This window comes from Hyla sarda, chromosome 2, assembly GCF_029499605.1.
Source record: "Hyla sarda isolate aHylSar1 chromosome 2, aHylSar1.hap1, whole genome shotgun sequence".
NCBI classification, from domain to species: domain Eukaryota; kingdom Metazoa; phylum Chordata; class Amphibia; order Anura; family Hylidae; genus Hyla; species Hyla sarda.
The window spans coordinates 283,553,881-283,574,054 of record NC_079190.1 but is presented as its reverse complement, the minus strand read 5'-3'; the positions used below and the strand labels follow the sequence as shown (position 1 = coordinate 283,574,054).

General features: G+C 45.8%; 1 protein-coding gene across 1 annotated transcript in view; it reads right to left on the bottom strand.

The window, feature by feature from the left end:
• SMPDL3B (sphingomyelin phosphodiesterase acid like 3B) overlaps nucleotides 1-20,174 on the bottom strand; it is a 55,478-nt gene that overhangs the window by 9,882 nt on the left and 25,422 nt on the right. The window contains exons 4-6 of the mRNA XM_056560135.1: nucleotides 13,832-13,975; nucleotides 13,580-13,752; nucleotides 11,948-12,128 (exon numbers count right to left, since the gene is read on the bottom strand). Coding sequence (XP_056416110.1) covers nucleotides 11,948-12,128; nucleotides 13,580-13,752; nucleotides 13,832-13,975 — 498 coding nt within the window. The remainder of the gene's footprint in view (nucleotides 1-11,947; nucleotides 12,129-13,579; nucleotides 13,753-13,831; nucleotides 13,976-20,174) is intronic.

The window sequence follows — 20,174 nt, the reverse complement described above, 5'->3', positions numbered from 1 at the left end:
TGACTGCAGGCATAAATGTCCCTGTGGCCTACATGCGAACCTATGACTATGGGGAAGCCAGAATTTCTTAGCCTACTGGGGGTCTGTCTACAGGGGGGGGGGGATACCTACTAGTGGCATATCTACAAGGGGGAACTGACCTAATGAGAACCTATTTGCAAAGGGAAACTGAAGAGGATCAAGAAATAAATTGGATATGAGTAATTAGTAATGGAGGAAGGTTTACATCTGGCTTATAGCAGGAGCGGGCCCTATATACTGGGAAAAACATAACTACCACAGGCCTATACACTTGGAGAAACTACCTAATGGGGCCTATAAACTAAGAAAACTGCCTACTGGGGGCCTATATACAGTACAGACCAAAAGTTTGGACACACCTTCTCATTCAAAGAGTTTTCTTTATTTTCATGACTATGAAAATTGTAGATTCACACTGAAGGCATCAAACTATGAATTAACACATGTGGAATTATAGACATAACAAAAAAGTGTGAAACAACTGAAAATATGTCATATTCTAGGTGGAAAGTGTCCCCAAGTGCAGTCACAAAAAAACACCAAGAGCTACAAAGAAACTGGCTCACATGCGGACCGCCCCAGGAAAAGAAGACCAAGAGTCACCTCTGCTGTGGAGGATAAGTTCATCCGAGTCACCAGCCTCAGAAATCGCATGTTAACAGCAGCTCAGATTAGAGACCAGGTCAATGCAACACAGAGTTCTAGCAGCAGACACATCTCTAGAACAACTGTTAAGAGGAGACTGTGTGAATCAAGCCTTCGTGGTGGAATATCTGCTAGGAAACCACTGCTAAGGACAGGCAACAAGCAGAAGAGACTTGTTTGGGCTAAAGAACACATGGAATGGACATTAGACCAGTTGAAATCTGTGCTTTGGTCTGATGAGTCCAAATTTGAGATCTTTGGTTCCAGGACCCCCACGGCAGGACCCCCACGATCAGACATCTTATCCCCTTAATGGCATCATCATGCTGTGGGGATGTTTTTCAATGGCTAGGACAGGAAGACTAGTCAGGATGCAAAGTACAGAGATCTTCTTAATGAAAACCTGACCAAGAATGCTCTGGTTCTCAGATTGGGCCAATGGTTCAACAAAACAATGACCTTAAAAGGGGTTTATCCAGTAGCTGGGGGGTTCAAAGGTATGCCCATTGGGTTGGGTGTACTTAAATAAACCTTATCTTACCTTTAGCACTCCAGCAATGCCTCCAGTGTCCTGCTCCAGTTCCACATAGCAATTGTCTTTTTGAGCAGCAGAGTGTCTGTCGGGCCCAGGAAGCACCTAAGCCCAATGTGTCACATCGCTGTGGTCAGCGATTTGCTGAGCAGCAGTGTGACACACTGGGCCCGGGTGCTTCCGAGCCCAATACGTCATGCAGCTCAAGAGAACTATAGCTGCGGGGACCAAAGCAGGACATCTGAGGCATCGTGGGAGCATTGGAGGTACGTAGAGGTCTATTTTGTTATACCCCACACAAGGGTCATACTTTTGAACCACCCCCTACCTGCTGGATAGCCCCTTTAAGCACAAATCCAAGACAACACAGGGGTGGCTTAGGGGCAACTTTGTTAATGTCCTTGAGTAGCCCAGCCTTAGCCCTGACTCTAATTGCTGCCAAAAGTGATTCAGCTGAGAACTGAGAAAAGGTACTTAATGCATATGGGACTGCAATATTTTAAATATTCCTTTTCAATAAATTAGCAAAGATTTTTAGCAATCTGTTTTACAACTATGAAGAGCACTAGTGTTAAGAGTGTAATCTAACACATCTGGACGTGGCCATTAACCCCATCCCGCTTCGTTATTATGGGGTATTGAGCACAGATTGACTGGGAAAAACCAACATTTATTTTTATTAGGGGCCACTACTGCAGCAGGCTCTACCAAATGATCGCAGAACACACAGATCAAGGAAGTTCTATGGATCTACTGATTCTTCCGAAAAGAACCCTAAGGGACCAATATAGTGTAAAAAAGTTTAATAAAGATAAAAAAACACACATTAACCCCTTTTAAAAGTTCAAATCACCCCCTTTTCCCATTTTCCATATAAAAAAACATGTAAACTTGCATAATTGTCCAAACTATTGGGCCAAATGGTTCTTATCTGCTGACACATTTTATGTTTCTTTGTAAATTCAAAGTAGAACAGATGTCCAGCTCTCCCTTTGTTGCCCAGAGCGTCTTGGAACGGAATAGGCCAATTCCATGCAATCTTGTAGAACAAACAAAATGGTCCAGCGCAGGTTCGGTGAAATAGCGAGGATTTTATTAAATAGAAACAGGTGTCACGATGCCGGCTGGCAAGTAGTGGATCCTCTGTGCCAGAGAGGGATGGGCGAGGACCGCGCTAGTGGACCGGTTCTAAGTCACTACTGGTTTTCACCAGAGCCCGCCGCAAAGCGGGATGGTCTTGCTGCGGCGGTAGTGACCAGGTCGTATCCACTAGCAACGGCTCACCTCTCTGACTGCTGAAGATAGGCGAGGTACAAGGGAGTAGGCAGAAGCAAGGTCGGACGTAGCAGAAGGTCGGGGGCAGGCGGCAAGGTTCGTAGTCAGGGTGGATAGCAGAAGTTCTGGTACACAGGCTTTAAACACACAAAACGCTTTCACTAGGCACAAGGGCAACAAGATCCGGCAAGGGAGTGCAAGGGAGGAGACTAGATATAGCCAGGGAACAGGTGGGAGCCAATTAAGCTAATTGGGCCAGGCACCAATCATTGGTGCACTGGCCCTTTAAGTCTCAGGGAGCTGGCGCGCGCGCGCCCTAGAGAGCGGAGCCGCGCGCGCCAGCACACGACAGCAGGGGACGGGAACGGGTAAGTGACCTGGGATGCGATTCGCGAGCGGGCGCGTCCCGCTGTGCGAATCGCATCCCCAACGGCCATGACAGAGCAGCGCTCCCGGTCAGCGGGACTGACCGGGGAGCTGCAGGGAGAAAGACGCCGTGAGCGCTCCGGGGAGGAGCGGGGACCCGGAGCGCTAGGCGTAACAACAGGTACAATCATGGTGACGCGTTTCAGCTGCTAGTTCAAAGCCTTAGTCATACAAAGATTAAAGCACACTGGAGATTATTATTATTATTATTGTATTTTTAGTAGAAGTATCACACAGATAGTAGAGAAGTGATAGAGGTAGGCAGTCTATCTCAGGTGTGATGTGTTACCTGATTGGTGACTCTTCTTCCTTCCCTATTTAAAGGGGTACTCCCATTGAAAACTTTTTTTTTTTTAAATCAACTGGTGCCAAAAAGTTAGATAGATTTGTAAATTACTTCTATTAAAAAATCTTAATCCTTCCAGTACTTTTTAGGGGCTATATACTACAGAGGAAATGCTTTACTTTTTAGATTTCTCTGATGTCATGACCACAGTGCTCTCTGCACACCTCTGCTGTCCATTTTAGGAACTGCCCAGAGCAGGAGAAATTCCCCATAGCAAACATATGCTGCTCTGGACAGTTCCTTAAATGGACAGCAGAGGTCAGCAGAGAGCACTGTGGTCGTTACATCAGAGAAATCTAAAAAGTAAAGGTAAGAATCAGTAAGAATCAGTCTAAGTCCAATTTGTTTAGCCTCCTGCTCAAAATCCTCCTGTCGGCTACAGTTCCTGTAGGGTGAGAATTTCGCACCCATCGATGCCCCAGTGACTTGCAGGAAAAACTTCCCATTGAACATGAAGAAGTTATGCGAGAGTAAAAACTCAATCGCTAAGATGATAAATTCCTGCAAGTCACTGGGGTAAGAGGAGTATGAATTCAAGAACCACTTAGTAGCAAGGATGGCCTGATCATGTGGGATCACTGAATAAAGCCGCGTCATGTTAGCCCTCCATTTTAACCCTTGCATCACTGCTAGAACACTCCTGGTTTCTTTAACCCCTTAAAGGCCAAGCCCATTTTCACCTTAAGGACCAGGCCAATGTTATTTTTGCGTTTTCGTTTTTTCCTCCTCGCCTTCTAAAATCTAACTCTTTTATATTTCCATCTACAGACCCATATAAGGGCCTGTTTATTGCATGACCAAGTGTACTTTGTAATGAAACCTCTCATTTTACCATAAAATGTACAGTGAACCCAAAAAAAAAAAATTTTAGGGAGGAAATTTAAATGAAAACCCAAATTTTGCACATTTTGGAGGGTTTTGATTTCACACTGTACAATTTATGGTAAAAATGATATGTGCTCTTTATCAATACAATACAATTAAAATGATATCCATGGCTAGATACTTTTATATTTTGTACCGCTAAAAAAAATCTAAAACTTTTTGTACAAAATCAGTAATTTAAAATTGCCTTATTTTGACCACCTATAACTTTTTCATTTTTCCGTATATAGGGCAGTATGAGGGCTCATTTTTTGCGCCGTCATCTGTTCTTTTTTTAGATACCCCATTTGCATGTATAAAACTTTTAAATAATTTTTTAGACATTTTTGTTTTTAATAAAATGTGACAAAAAAATCAGCATTGTGACAGGTATACCCTGACAGTTAACCCTATAGATGCCATGTTCAGTAAGACCCCCACATCTACAGTGCGGTCACCCATCAGATAGCCAGCAATGCAATTGTGGAATTCCGATGTCTGCCATAGCAACCGGAGGCCGAATCACAGCCTTTGGGATTGCCAGCTATGGTGGCCTGTAAGGCTCAGCCTCACAGGCTACATGTCAGTGTAACACTGACAGTTAGTTATGCTATGTTGCAGTATAGTTGTACGGCAGTATAACATAACAGCGAAGAGAAAGTAAAAGTGTAAAAATAAAAAGTTTTTCAATAAGTAAATAAAGTGTAAAAAAGATAGAAATTGTTCCTTTCCCAATAAAGACCTGTTAGTAAAACATATTTAAAAGAAATATAAATTGGGCATTGCCATAATCGTACTGACCCACACAATACAAATAGCATGTAATTCATACTGCATTAAAAAAAATTTTTTTTAACACTAAGAATATTTTTCTCATCTTGCCTTGTACAAAACAATTACCGTGTATACTCGAGTATAAGCCGAGTTTTTCAGCAGGATTTTTCGTGCTGAAAACACCCCCCTCGGCTTATACTCGAGTGAACTCTCCGCCCTCAGTGGTCTTCAACCTGCGGACCTCCAGAGGTTTCAAAACTACAACTCCCAGCAAAGCCCGGGCAGCCGATGGCTGCCCGGGCTTGCTGGGAGTTGTAGTTTTGAAACCTCTGGAGGTCCGCAAGTTGAAGACCACTGAGGGCTTCGACATAATCCAGCCCCCCCTCTCACCCCCTTTAGTTCTGTACTCACCTCCGCTCGGCGGAACGTTAGGGTGCGCTGGTCCGGTGCTGCAGGACTGTCCGGTGGGGAGGTCGTCCGGTGGGAGAGTGGTTCCGGGCTGCCATCTTCACCAGGGGGCCTCTTCTCCGCGCTTCGGGCCCGGCCCTGGAATAGTCACGTTGCCTTGACGACGACGCAGAGAGACGTTCATTACCAACGTCCCTATGCGTCGTCGTCAAGGCAACGCCTCTATTCCGGGCCCGAAGCACGGAGAAGAGGCCCCCCGGTGAAAATAGCAGCCCGGAACCACTATCCCAACGGACAACCTCCCCATCGGACAGTCCTGCAGCACCGGACCAGCGCACCATAACGTCCCGCCGAGCGGAGGTGAGTACAAGACTAAAGGGGGTGAGAGGGGGGGGGGGGCTGGATGATGTCGAAGGCCGCAGTGGTCTTCAACCTGCGGACCTCCAGAGGTTTCAAAACTACAACTCCCAGCAAGCCCGGACAGCCAATGGCTGCCCGGGCTTGCTGGGAGTTGTAGTTTTGAAACCTCTGGAGGTCCGCAGGTTGAAGACCACTGTATCAGACATTGACAAGCGGTGATGATGAAGGTGGGGGGGCTGATGACATGTGGTGATGATGAAGGGGGGGATGATGATGACAAGGGGATGATGAAGGGGGGGTGGGAATGATGACAAGGGGATGATGAAGGGGGGGTGTGGGATGATGACAAGGGGATGATGAAGGGGGGGAGGGGATGATGACAAGGGGATGATGAAGGGGGGGAGGGGATGATGACAAGGGGATGATGAAGGGGGGGTGTGGGATGATGACAAAGGGGATGATGACAGGCGGTGATGATGAAGGGGGGATGATGACAGGCGGTGATGATGAAGAGGGGAGGATGACAGGGTGATGATGATGAGGGTGTTAATGACGTGGGTCTGGACTTATGCTTATACTGTGTGAGCTCTGAACATTTCTTAAAGGACTGTCCTCTTCGTCCTCAGCGTCAGGGAAACGCTCGCACCTAGTGAACGTGGGAGAGGTGTCACTGGGTGTAAATGCTTCTTCTCCATGCCTGACTATTCCAGTACGGATTTCTCCAGCTGCTAAAGCCTCCTTCTCTGCGGAGGCCTTCTTGGACTCTGGTTCAGAAGGAAATTTCATTAAATCCTCCTTCATTAACCAGTTTAACATCCCTGTTATCTGTCTGGTCAAGCCCTTCTTCATTTCTTCGGTTAACGGAGAAAACCTGAATTGCACCGTGCGTTACCGCACAGAACCCGTGCACATGACAGTGGGGGTTCTCCATCAAGAAACGATTGAATTTTTTGCTCTGCCAAACTGCACCTCTGACATCCTTCTAGGCTTGCCCTGGCTCCAGCTACACTCTCCTACCCTCGACTGGACCACTGGGGACATTAAATCCTGGGGCTCTTCCTGCCACACACGTTGCCTTAAGTCGGTACCTACTAGCCAAGTCTCCATCGCTTCTCCATTGCTCGGCCTTCCGAAGGCCTATCAGGACTTTTCTGACGTCTTTTGCGAGAAGCAGGCAGAGGCCTTACCACCACATAGGCCCTACGACTGTCCTATTGACTTGCTCCCTGGTACCACACCGCCCCATGGCAGGATTTACCCTCTCTCTGCTCCAGAGACTAAGGCCATGAAGGAGTACATTCTGGAGAATCTCAAGAAAGGTTTCATCAGAAAGTCTTCTTCTCCTGCCGGAGCAGGATTCTTCTTTGTTGCCAAGAAGGACGGGTCACTACGCCCCTGTATTGACTACCGTGGCCTCAATAAAATCACTGTAAAGAATCGCTACCCTCTGCCTCTCATCTAGGAACTCTTTGACCGTCTGCGCGGAGCAAAGATTTTTACTAAGCTTGACCTCAGAAGCGCGTATAACCTCATCAGAATTCGTGAAGGAGATGAGTGGAAAACCGCTTTTAACACCAGAGATGGCCACTTCGAATACCTCGTCATGCCATTTGGTCTTTGCAACGCCCCTGCAGTCTTTCAAGACTTTATCAATGAAATCTTCCGGGACTTATTGTATACCTGCGTAGTGGTCTATCTTGATGACATACTAATGTTCTCCTCCAACCTAGAGGAACACCGCCTCCATGTTTGTCAAGTGCTCCAGCGCCTCCGTGTTAACCATCTCTACGCCAAAATTGAAAAGTGCCTCTTTGAACGTAGCTGTCTTCCTTTCCTGGGATACCTGGTCTCAGGACAAAGTCTTTAAATGGACCCCGACAAGCTCTCCGTGGTCTTGGATTTGCCACGCCCCTCAGGACTTCGCTCTATCCAGCGCTTCCTCGGATTCGCTAATTACTACCGTCAGTTCATCCCCCACTTCTCCACTATCATGGCTCCTATAGTGGCACTAACAAAGAAAGATGCGAATCCGAGATCCTGGCCTCCCCAAGCGGAAGAAGCTTTTACTCGCCTTAAGGCCGCCTTCGCCTCGGCCCCAGTCTTGACTGGGCCCGATCCTCTGAAACCGTTCTTCCTTGAGGTAGACGCCTCTTCGGTAGGAGCCGGGGCGGTCCTTCTTCAAAAAACCGCTAAAGGAAAAAACGTCACTTGCGTTTTTTTCTCTAAAACTTTTTCTCCTCCTGAAAGGAACTACGCTATTGGTGACCGTGAATTGTTGGCCATTAAGTTGGCACTAGAGGAGTGGAGACATCTCCTGGAAGGATCCCTTCACCCTATCATCATCTACACTGACCACAAAAATCTGTCCTACCTACAGTCCGCCCAGCGCTTAAATCCTCGCCAGGCCAGGTGGTCGTTGTTCTTTGCCCGCTTCAATTTCCAGATCCATTTTCGTCCTGCAGACAAGAATGTCAGGGCGGATGCCCTATCACGTTCCACCGATGCCAAAGAAGCTGAAGCCTCTCCTCAACACATCACAGACACCCTCCTGAGTGTCTGATCTCTGCTGCTCCTGCTTCTCTAGTGCCAGTTCCTCCAGGAAAAACTTATGTCCCTCCACGTCTGCGCCTCCGGACTCTCAAATGGGGTCATTCCTCCCACTTGGCGGGTAACACTGGAATCAAAAAATCCATTCAGTTGATTGCCAGACACTATTGGTGGCCTGCCTTTGAAAAGGATGTGACTGAGTTCGTACGGTACTGTACTGTCTGTGTACGTGACAAAACTCCTCGCCAAAGGCCTGCGGGTCTTCTCCTTCCTCTGCCAGTGCCTGAACAGCCTTGGTCCCACATAGCGATGGACTTCGTCACTGACCTTCCTGTATCCCATGGCAACACTGTCATTTGGGTGGTCATTGATTGATTCTCCAAAATGGCTCATTTTGTCCCGCTTCCTGGTCTCCCTTCTGCGCCACAGTTGGCGAAGGAATTCTTTTTGCACATTTTTCGTCTCCACGGACTTCCCACGCATATCGTCTCTGATAGAGGCGTTCAATTCATAGAGCACTCTGCACCCAATTGAAAATTAAATTGAATTTTTCTTCCGCCTACCACCCGCAGTCCAATGGACAAGTGGAGAGAGTGAACCAGATCCTTGGTGACTACCTGCGACTTTTTGTCTCCTCCCGCCAAGACGATTGGGTCGACCTGTTACCCTGGGCTGAATTCTTGTACAATTTCAAAAACTCGGAGTCATCCGCCAAGTCTCCATTCTTTGTGGTGTACGGCCGTCACCCGCTTCCCCCCCTCCCCATTCCCACTTCATCTGGAGTTCCTGCCGTAGATTAATTGACCCTGGACTTCTCTATCTGGAAAGAGACTCAAAAGTCGCTCTCCTCCTGTCTTTGCCCCTGCTGACAAAGTGTGGCTCTCTGCCAAATATATTCGGTTTCGTGTCCCTAGCTACAAGCTGGGTCCTCGTTACCTCGGGCCATTTAGAGTCAAAAGTCAAATCAACTCTGTCTCCTGCAAGCTCCAGCTTCCTCCTTCTCTTCGTATACCTAACTTCTTTCATGTATCACTTCTCAAATCTCTCATTCTTAACCGCTTCCCCCAAGGTCACCGTTCCTGCTCCTGTCACTGGGTCCTCTGACGTCGGTAAAAGAAATCCTCGCCTCCAAGTTCGTCAAAGGTAAAAAAAAAATTCTTGTTGACTGGGAGAATTGTGGCCCCGAAGAGAGGTCTTGGGAGCCCAAGGACAATATCCTCGACAAGGAGCTCATCCATAGGTTCCTGGGCTCCAAAAAGAGGGGGAGACCTAAGGGGGGGGGTACTGTAACGCCGAGCGCTCCGGGTCCCGCAGCTTCCCCTCAGCGCTCGCGGCGTTCGGCTTGTAGCAGCGCTCCGGTCACTGTCCCTGACCAGGAGCGCTGTCCCCCTGCCTGCGGCGGGGATGCGATCCGCGTGGCGGGCTGTCCCCGACCGCGGGTCGCATCCCAAGTCATTTACCAGTCCTGCTGTGTCTTCCTCCCGGCGCGCGGCCCCGCTCCCTCCCGCTCACTGAAGTTTAAAGGGCCAGTGCACCACTAATTGGTGCCTGGCCCAATTAAGTTAAAATGCATAAATACTCACTTCCTCTTCCTCCCCTTGCCAGATCTTGTTGCCTTGTGCCCTGAGAAAGCATTTGTATATTTGCCTAGCCTGTGTATCTGACCTTCTGCCGTTGCCCCTGACTACGAACCATTGCCGCCTGCCCTGACCTTCTGCTACGTCTGACCTTGCCTTAGCCTTGTCCTTTTGTACCACGCTTGTCTCAGAGGCCAGAGGGGTCGAGTCACTACTGGGGGATACGACCTGGTAGTTACCGCCGCAGCAAATCCATCCCGCTTTGCGGCGGGCTCTGGTGAAGACCAGTAACTACTTAGAACCGATCCCCCAGTACGACCCGCGCCATCGCCTCCCTGGCACAGAGGATCCACCTCCAGTGTCCTCACCAGCCGCTAGTCCGGATCCTGACAGGTCATATGTACCCCACTATAGTATCAATAAAATCTACAGCTCATCTAACAAAAAAATAAGCCCCCACACAACACAAAAAAAAGTTTCATTTTTTTAAATGATTTTGTTGTGCAAAGGAAGAAAAAGATTAAAAAAAACTATATAAATTGGGTTTCACCATAATTGTACCTACACGCAGAGTAAAGATAACATGTCATTTATACCACACAGTGAATGCTATAAAGAAAATATATTAAACACAATGACAGAATTTTTTTTATATCTTCTTCCCCACCCAAAAAAAAATAAAATAAAAATAAACACCCTGATAAAAAGAAGGCCCTAAAATCCATGTGTTGCTCCTTTATTTTTGAGGCCTGTGTCAGAGCGCACTAGGGCAACCCATGGGATATTTCTAGAAACTGCAGATTTGGAGTAATAAATATTCAGTTGAATATTTTCAGTTAATAAATTTGCTGTATTGCAAAAATAAAATTGAAAATTTGCAAGAAAGTTGAAATTTTTTAATTTCACCTTCACTTTGTCTTAATTCCTGTGAACCACCTAAAGGGTTAACAACATTTCTAAATCCTGTTATAAATTCTTCAAGGGGTGCAGATTGTAAAATAGGGTGACATGAGGAAGTTTCTAACATTCAGGCCTCCCAGATTCACTTCAGAATGGAACTGGTCCCATGAAAAATAGATTTTGGAAATTTTCATGAAAATGGTCCTCTGACATCCTTAAAAGTAGGACATTCAACAAATAACTAACATAAAGTAGACATATTGTAAATGTAAATTATTATCCACTAATGTGGAATGACTATGTTTCTGGGGCATCCGTGATTGTGACATCACGCCATGCCCCCTCTATTCATGTCTATGGGAGGGGGCATGACGGCTAGTAAACAGCCGTTATGCCTCCTTCAATAGACATGAATGGAGGGGGCGTGGTGGCTTTGATCGCCTGGGGGGCCTCAGCAGAGATCATGGGGGTCTCCTTTGGATAGGGGATAACATGTGTAGCGGCAGAGTACCCCTTTAAGTCAAAGTAGGCTTTTATTAAAAAGTACCTGTCACCAAATAAACTGTTCTAAACTAACTCAGGCTCATGTTCCCTAACTACCCCTAACACCCCTCCAGTGCTTAAAAAAAATTCATAGCTTTAAAAAGCTCTGTATCTTACCTTTCTTCTTGCTCACATAGTGCAATTTCCCATCAGGAGAAAGTGGGCATTTCCCAGCAGGTATGACATCAATGAAACCTGCTGGGGGGACCACTTCTGCCCTCACATGGTTGCAGTGTTATGATGAATAGAAGACCTCAGGCTCTGTGCATGTTTCAGTCTTGTTGCTATCAGTGAGGCTCTCCTGCAGCTTTCAGTCTGTGCAGCTCTCTGTGGAATCTGTGGAGCTTTCACTTTCTGTGTAGCTGTCAATGAAGCTCAGGGCAGAGAAGCTCTTCCTGAATTTGGACTCCTGCCAGGCCGGGAGGAGACCAAACTCACTGTATTAATTGTGACAGGGAACAGAACAGAGCAACCTAGTGGCCGTTTTGTATATTACATTTTAAACATATTTATGTTGATAATTTTAAAAGCAAGTGAATGGGAAAGTGTCTGCTAATTACACAAGGAACACTATATTATAATTTTTATTTGATGACACGTACTCTAAGGGGTTAAAGACCATATCTCCTAGGGATAAAAATAAACGCCTTATCAATTATACTGTAATACTGTAATTATATATGTAAATATATAAGACAATATAATATTCAGTTAAAATACTATAACTACCTGATTTATTGTAGAACATTCTGAAAGAATCTGTGTGGTGATGTCCAAAGAACTGTCCCTTTATCACTTCGTGATGTTTCTGAACTATCTCTATATAACGTTTGTTGAACCTCTCTCTAAACCAAGGCTTTCCACGTTTCTTTTCAAAATATCCTGGAGGCACATGTCCCACTATGTAAACCTGCAAAGCATTGATTATGTAATTATGTATAGTAAGTATACTGTATAAGTTTATTATGTCCAATTTTAACATATCTCATCCACATGCAATTTTTTTTTTTTATTAACTGGTGCCAGAAAGTTAAACAGATTTGTAAATTACTTCTATTTAAAAATCTTAACCCTTCCAGTACTTATCAGCTGCTGTATGATCCACAGGAAGTTCTTTTCTTTTTGAATTTCCTTTCAGTCTGACCACAGTGTTCTCTGCTGACACATCTGTCCATGTCAGGAACTGTCCAGAGCAGGAGCATATCCCTATAGCAAACCTATCCTGCTCTGGACAGTTCCTAAAATGGTCAGAGGTGTCAGCAGAGAGCAGTGTGATCAGGCAAAAAAGAAATTCAAAAAGAGTAGAACTTCCCGTGGAACATACAGCATCTGATAAGTACTGGAAGGATTGAGATTTTTTAATACAGTGATCCCCCGACCTGCGATGTCCCCGACATCCGATAATTTCAATATGCGATGGTCTTTCAGAGGCCATTGCATGTTGATGGCAGCATTAACATACGATGCTTTTGTATGTCGGAGCCATCGCATAAACGGCTATCCGGCAGCGCAGACTGCTTCAGCAGCTGCCAGGTAGCCGTTTAATGTGCCCCGTGTGTCACTCACCTGTCCCCGACATTCCGGACCATCCTTTTTGGGCTCCGCTGCATGGCTGTCTCTCTCCTTCGTTGTCATCATGTCGCCGCGCACACCGTCCCGTCATCCAATAGGAGCGGCGTGCTTAGCGACGTGATGACGGTGATGGCGAGTGATGATCCAGGGCAGCGGTGACGGTCCAGAGCGGCAGGGACACCCTGGGGACATGATGGCAGCGATGGAGAGTGACAATCCAGGGCAGCGGTGATGGTCTGGAGCGGCGGGGACACGTGAGTATAACTTTCTATATTATTATTGCACGGATCCCTAAACATCGTTACTTCAATGTTATGAAGTAACGATGGTTCATTTGGAACAAATTACATTGAGGGATCAATGTATAAGTAATTTACAAATCTGTATAACTTTCTGGCACCAGTTGATTTAAAAACATTTTTTTTTCCAGTGGAGTACCCCTTCAATTTTAGTGCTGATACTGCTGTAATTGAGCCCCTGAGAGTCCCCTCCATATAGTGGCTGTCAGTCAAACAGGGTAGGGGGATGCAAGTAAGCTGGAGGGCTGTGATAAAGAGGGGATGGGCTACCTGGGTTCTTGCTGAGAATGGCCCTTGGGCACTTGAGCCTCATTTGCAAAATAACAAAGAAGTTTATCTTGCAAACAGAAATAAAAAGGGATGCCTGGAATCCAGATGACTAGCCCTATCTAGCTATGTGCTCATTTACATTCCTGTTTTCCTGCTGACAGGTCCACTTTAAAGCAAATCTAAACACAAATCTTTTCCACTACATTTTGTATATAGTTACCTTTTCTCCCTTTTGATAAGCATTTGATAATTGGCTTTCTAACCATGCAAATTGGTCTCCAGGATCCTCCATATTGGCTGTGATATTGTTGGAATCATAGTATAAATTTGTATTTAGAACAATAATACGTCCCACATTTCCTATGCTCTCTAGCTGTTCACTGTAAAACGCTCCTAGAGGGATAAGGAGGGAAAGAAAATTTCAGTTTTTCTGTATGTAAGTTACTATTAATAAACACGCAAAATATATTACCTTTTTGAAAAGTCGGTATGGATTCTTCATTTAGCCAAGTCCTCCAAAGTTCTGACACTCCATAATAAATAGAATTATTCTGTGTCGGTAGTTGGTTTTTAGGGTGAAAATCATGATTTCCAAAAGCAGCATATACTTTGGTTGCTGAATTGGAAAAAATACAAACAGTGTAGTTAAAGACATAATTATCTGGAAAAAAAAATGTGTGTGTAATAAATTACTATCCTGTCTTGTCTGGGTTTGAAAACAGGAGATATTTGCTGTGCAGAGTGAATCTCTGGAGTTGGAGTGACTTGTGTGAGTATTTACAGCTGCACATAGAGGGATCACTGATAGAATTTTATACAACCTTTTCACTTTTGTTTTTCACTACTCTGCCTAGGGGAGGGTAGATTGGTCTCAGGTGAATAAATGTTAGTTTGGGACTCATTTCTGAGTGTGCTCTCTCTGAGTGTTGCTTTGGAAGAGAGGCAGCTGAAAAAGAGTTTTAAAAACAGGTGTTTGAGATCGCTGTGAGTGTTACTTTCCTTACACTGTAGGGACTTTGAACTCACATGGTCTACAGAGAATATAATTGTAATATTTACTGTCTGTTTTTGGCTGTTAATCTGTGAAATCCCCATAACTAGATAGCCTCCATGTTGGAAAATGCAGTCCGGTGTACATCTTGCGCGATGTATGCAATCCTTGAACAGCAGTTTGAGGGTACATATTGTTGTGCGAGATGTGTGCGAGTTGTTCATTTGGAAGCACAAATTCTGGATCTAGAGGAGCAACTGGTAACACTGAGACACATTGACAACTTGGAGAGGAGTCTCCTGCTCACTGAGCAAGTACTCTCTGGGGTAGAGGTGGGGGAGGATAGTGGAACTGTCAGTCAGCTAGCTGGGTTACAGTTAGAAAATGGGGTAAAGGGAAAAGGGTCAGGGAGGCTAGTCCTGAACTGGCACACCCCAACAAGTTGGCTGGTTGGCAGATGAGGGGGATGCCATTTCAGAGCTAGCAGTACTGCAGCAAGATACTGCCTCTGACCGCCAGGGGGGTGTCTGCTCCAGTAAGGAGGGAAGGAGGAGTGCAGGGAAGGCCAGACAGGTACTGGTAGTGGGGGACTCTATTATTAGGGGGACAGACAGGGCTATCTGTCATAAAGACCGGGATCGCCGAACAGTGTGTTGTCTACCTGGTGCTCGAGTTTGGCACATTGTGGGTGCAGCTGTGCTTGGGGAGAAGATGGCTAGAAGGGTGGAGGAGTGTTTAAACTAGGGACTTCGGGCGAGGGAACCTACAACATAGAGGGGAAGATAGTGTAGATAGAGAAGTGGGACTTATTAATGTACTTGGGGGTGGAGTGGAGGAAGGGGTTAGAATAGTTAATAGGGATAGGCTTCATCGAAAAAAAAAAAAAACATACACCTTTGAATTGCATTTTGACTAATGCCAGAAGTCTGACCAATAAAACTGCAGAACTGGAGTTTATAATGTCTGAGGAAAATTATGAGATGGGTATAACAGAGACATGGTTGAACGATAGCTATGACTGGGCGGTCAACATACAGGGCTATAGTCTGTTCAGGAAGGATTGGACAAAATGGAAAGGGGGAGGAGTTTGTCTTTATGTAAAGTCCAGTCTGAAGGCCGTACTGCGGGAGGAAAACGATAATGTGGAGTCATTATGGGTAGAATTATATGGAGATAAAAATAAAAAAAATGCTGATAGAGGTTTGCTATAAGACACCAAATATAATGGAAGAGGCAGAAAATCAATTACTGAGGCAAATAAACAAGGCAGCAAATCAGAATGATGTAATAATAATAATGGGGGACTTTAACTATCCTAATATAAACTGGGAGAGACAATAGCTAAAGACAATTTTCTGTCCCAAATGGTGCAGGGCCCGACCAGAGGGGGCGCACTACAAGACTTAATATTAACCAACAGACCTGACAGAGTAACTAATGGGCAGGTAGATGGATACCTAGGGAATAGTGATCATAATATAAAACAATTAACCTTAGGAAGGCAAAGTTTGATCAACTCAGAGAAGCCCTTAACAATATAAAATGGGATAATGTCCTCAAAAACAAAACTACTGACACTAAATGGGAGACTTAAGAATATTTTAAATTCTCACAGTAAGAGGTATATACCTTATGGGAATAAAAGAGTCAGGGATAAAAGAAAACCAATGTGAATGAATAAAAATGTTAAAAGGGCAATAAATGACAAAAATAAAGCATTTAAACTACTAAAACAGGAGGGCAGTAAAGAAGCATTAAAAAGCTATAGAGAAAAATGTAAAATATGTCAAAAACAGATAAAAGCCGCAAAAATAGAGACAGAAAGACTCATTGCCAAAAAGAGTAAAACTAACCCCAAAATGTTCTTTAACTATATAAACAAAAAGGTATGAAAAGGAAAGTGTAGGCCCTTTAAAAAATTATGAGGAAGAAATTATAGAGGGGGATCAGGAAAAAGCAAATATATTAAACACATTATTGCCCACTGTATTCACCGAGGAAAATGAAATTCCAGGTGAAATACAGCAAGATAAGATAAACTCCCCAGTACCGGTCACCTGTCTAACCCAGGAAGAAGTACAGTTCCGCCTACAAAAAATCTAAATAGACAAATTGCCAGGTCCAGATGGCATTCAAGTGATATAATAGACAGAACCCTAGATTTAATTTTCAGGGACTTTATAGTAACAGGAACTGTTCCCCAGGACTGGGACATAGCATTTGTGGTGCCAATATTTAAAAATGGCTCAAAAGGTGACCACGGGAATTATAGACCTGTTAGTTTAACCTCCGTTGTATGTAAATTGTTTGAGGGTTTTCTAAAAGATGCTATTTTGGAGTACCTTGATAAAAATAAATGTATGACATTTCAGCATGGGTTTATGAGGGATCGGTCCTGTCAAACTAACCTGATCAGCTTTTATGAGGAAGTGAGCTCTAGACTGGTCCAGGGGGGATTGCTCGATGTCGTATATCTGGATTTTTCCAATGCATTTTATACGGTGCCACATAAAAGATTGGTACATAAAACGAGAAGGATTGGGCTGGGGGAGAATGTGTGTAAGTGGGTAAGTAACTGGCTCAGTGATAGGAAACAGAGGGTGGTTATTAATGGTACTTATTCTGATTGCGTGACTGTTACTAGTGAGGTACCACAGGGGTCAGTCTTGGTCCTATTATATTTCATATATTCATTAATGACCTTGTAGAGGGGTTAAATAGTAAAGTAGCAATCTTTGCAGATGATACTAAACTCTGTAAAGTGGTCAACACAATAGAGGACAGTGAACTTCTACAAATCGATCTGGATAGGTCACAAGTTTGGGCTAGGAAGTGGCAGATGAGGTTCAACACTGATAAATGTAAGGTAATGCACATGGGGAAGAAAAATCTGGGCTGGGATTATGTATTAAATAGGAGCACGCTTGGGTCGACTGACATGGAAAAGGACTTGGGAGTCTTAGTTAACAGTAAATTTAGCGGTGATCAGTGTTGGGCAGCTGCTGCCAAGGCAAATAAAATCATGAAATGCATCAATAGGGGCATAGATGCCCACGACAAGGAAATAATTCTATCACTGTACAAATCACTAGTCAGACCACACATAGAATACTGTGTACAGTACTGGGCACCATTGTACAAGAAAGATATAGTGGAGCTGGAGAGGGTTCAAAGACAGGCAACCAGGGTAATACAGGGAATGGGAGGACTACAGTACCCAGAAAGATTATCAGAATTAGGGTTATTTAGTTTAGAAAAAAAAGGCTTAGGGGCGACCTAATAACTATGTATAAATATATCAGGGTACAGTACAGTGATCTCTCCCATGATCTATTTATACCTAGGACTGTATCCATAACAAGCGGGCATCCTATACGTTTAGAGGAAAGAAGATTTCTACACCAGCACAGACTGGGGTTCTTTACTGTAAGAGCAGTGAGACTATGGCACTCTTCCAGAGGAGGTGTGTCACGATGCCGGCTGGCAGGAGGTGGATCCTCTGTGCCAGAGAGGGATTGGCGTGGAACGTGCTAGTGGACCGGTTCTAAGTTACTACTGGTGTTCACCAGAGCCCGCCGCAAAGCGGGATGGTCTTGCTGCGGCGGTAGTAACCAGGTCGTATCCACTAGCAACGGCTCAACCTCTCTGACTGCTGAAGATAGGCGCGGTACAAGGGAGTAGACAAAAGCAAGGTCGGATGTAGCAGAAGGTCGGGGCAGGCAGCAAGGATCGTAGTCAGGGGCAACGGCAGGAGGTCTGGAACACAGGCTAGGAACACACAAGGGAACGCTTTCACTAGGCACAAGGGCAACAAGATCCGGCGAGGGAGTGCAGGGGAAGTGAGGTATACATAGGGAGTGCACAGGTGAAAACACTAATTGGAACCACTGCGCCAATCAGTGGCGCAGTGGCCCTTTAAATCGCAGAGACCCGGCGCGCGCGCGCCCTAGGGAGCGGGGCCGCGTGCGCCGGGACAGGACCGAGGGAGAGCGAGTCAGGTACGGAAGCCGGGGTGCGCATCGCGAGCGGGCGCCACCCGCATCGCGAATCGCATCCCGGCTGGAGGCGGTATCGCAGCGCACCCGGTCAGTGGATCTGACCGGGGCGCTGCCGTAGCGAGGATGTTGCGAGCGCTCCGGGGAGGAGCGGGGACCCGGAGCGCTCGGCGTAACAGTACCCCCCCCCCCCTTGGGTCTCCCCCTCTTCTTAGAGCCTGAGAACCTGAGGACCGGACTTTTATCTAGGATATTGTCCTCAGGTTCCCAGGATCTCTCTTCAGGACCACAGCCCTCCCAGTCCACTAAAAAAAAAGTTTTCCCTCTGACCTTCTTGGAGGCCAGTATCTCCTTTACGGTGAAGATGTCTGAAGAACCGGAGACAGGAGTAGGAGAAATGAGTTTGGGAGAGAAGCGGTTGATGATGAGTGGTTTAAGAAGAGAGACATGAAAGGCATTAGGAATACGAAGAGAAGGAGGAAGAAGAAGTTTGTAAGAGACAGGATTAATTTGGCACAAGATTTTGAAAGGACTAAGATAGCGTGGTCCCAATTTGTAGCTGGGAACACGGAAGCGGACATATTTAGCGGAGAGCCATACCTTGTCTCCGGGAGAAAAAATGGGGGGAGCTCTTCTTTTCTTATCAGCAAACTTCTTCATGCGTGATGAAGCCTGTAAGAGAGAATTTTGGGTCTCTTTCCATATGGTGGAAAGATCACGAGTTATTTCATCCACAGCGGGCAAACCAGAGGGCAAGGGAGTAGGGAGGGGGGGAAGAGGGTGACGGCCGTACACCACGAAAAATGGGGATTTGGAAGAAGATTCAGAGACTCTGAAGTTGTACGAGAATTCGGCCCATGGTAGAAGATCTGCCCAGTCATCCTGGCGGGAGGAAACAAAATGTCGTAAATAATCACCCAAGACCTGGTTAATTCTTTCTACTTGTCCATTGGACTGAGGATGATAAGCAGAAGAAAAGTTTAATTTAATCTTGAGTTGTTTACAGAGAGCCCTCCAGAATTTTGACACGAATTGGACGCCTCTATCCGAGACGATCTGCGTAGGCAACCCGTGAAGACGAAAAATGTGTACAAAAATTGTTTTGCCAACTGAGGCGCTGAAGGAAGACCAGGAAGAGGAATAAAATGTGCCATCTTGGAAAATCGATCAACGACCACCCAAACAACAGTGTTGCCACGGGATGGGGGTAAGTCAGTAATAAAGTCCATACCAATCAGAGACCAAGGCTGTTCGGGGACAGGCAGAGGATGAAGAAGACCAGCAGGCTTCTGGCGAGGAGTTTTATCCCGGGCACAGACAGTGCAGGCCCGCACAAAATCAACAACATCCGTTTCCAGAGTCGGCCACCAATAGAAACGAGAGATAAGTTGCAAGGATTTCTTGATGCCCGCATGGCCTGCGAGATGGGAGGAGTGACCCCATTTGAGGATTCCGAGGCGTTGGCGTGGAGAGACGAAGGTCTTCCCTGGAGGAGTTTGCCTGATGGAGGCTGGAGAAGTGGAGATCAGGCAGTCAGGAGGAATGATGTGTTGCGGAGAGAGCTCTACTTCCGAGGCATCCGAGGAACGAGAGAGAGCATCGGCCCTAATGTTCTTATCGGCAGGGCGAAAGTGAATTTCAAAATTAAACCGGGCAAAGAACAGAGACCACCTGGCCTGGCGAGGGTTCAGCCGTTGGGCAGACTGGAGATAGGAGAGATTCTTGTGATCGGTGTAAATAATAACCGGAAATTTTGATCCCTCCAGCAGATGCCTCCATTCCTCAAGTGCTAATTTAATGGCCAGTAGCTCTCGATCCGCGATGGAGTA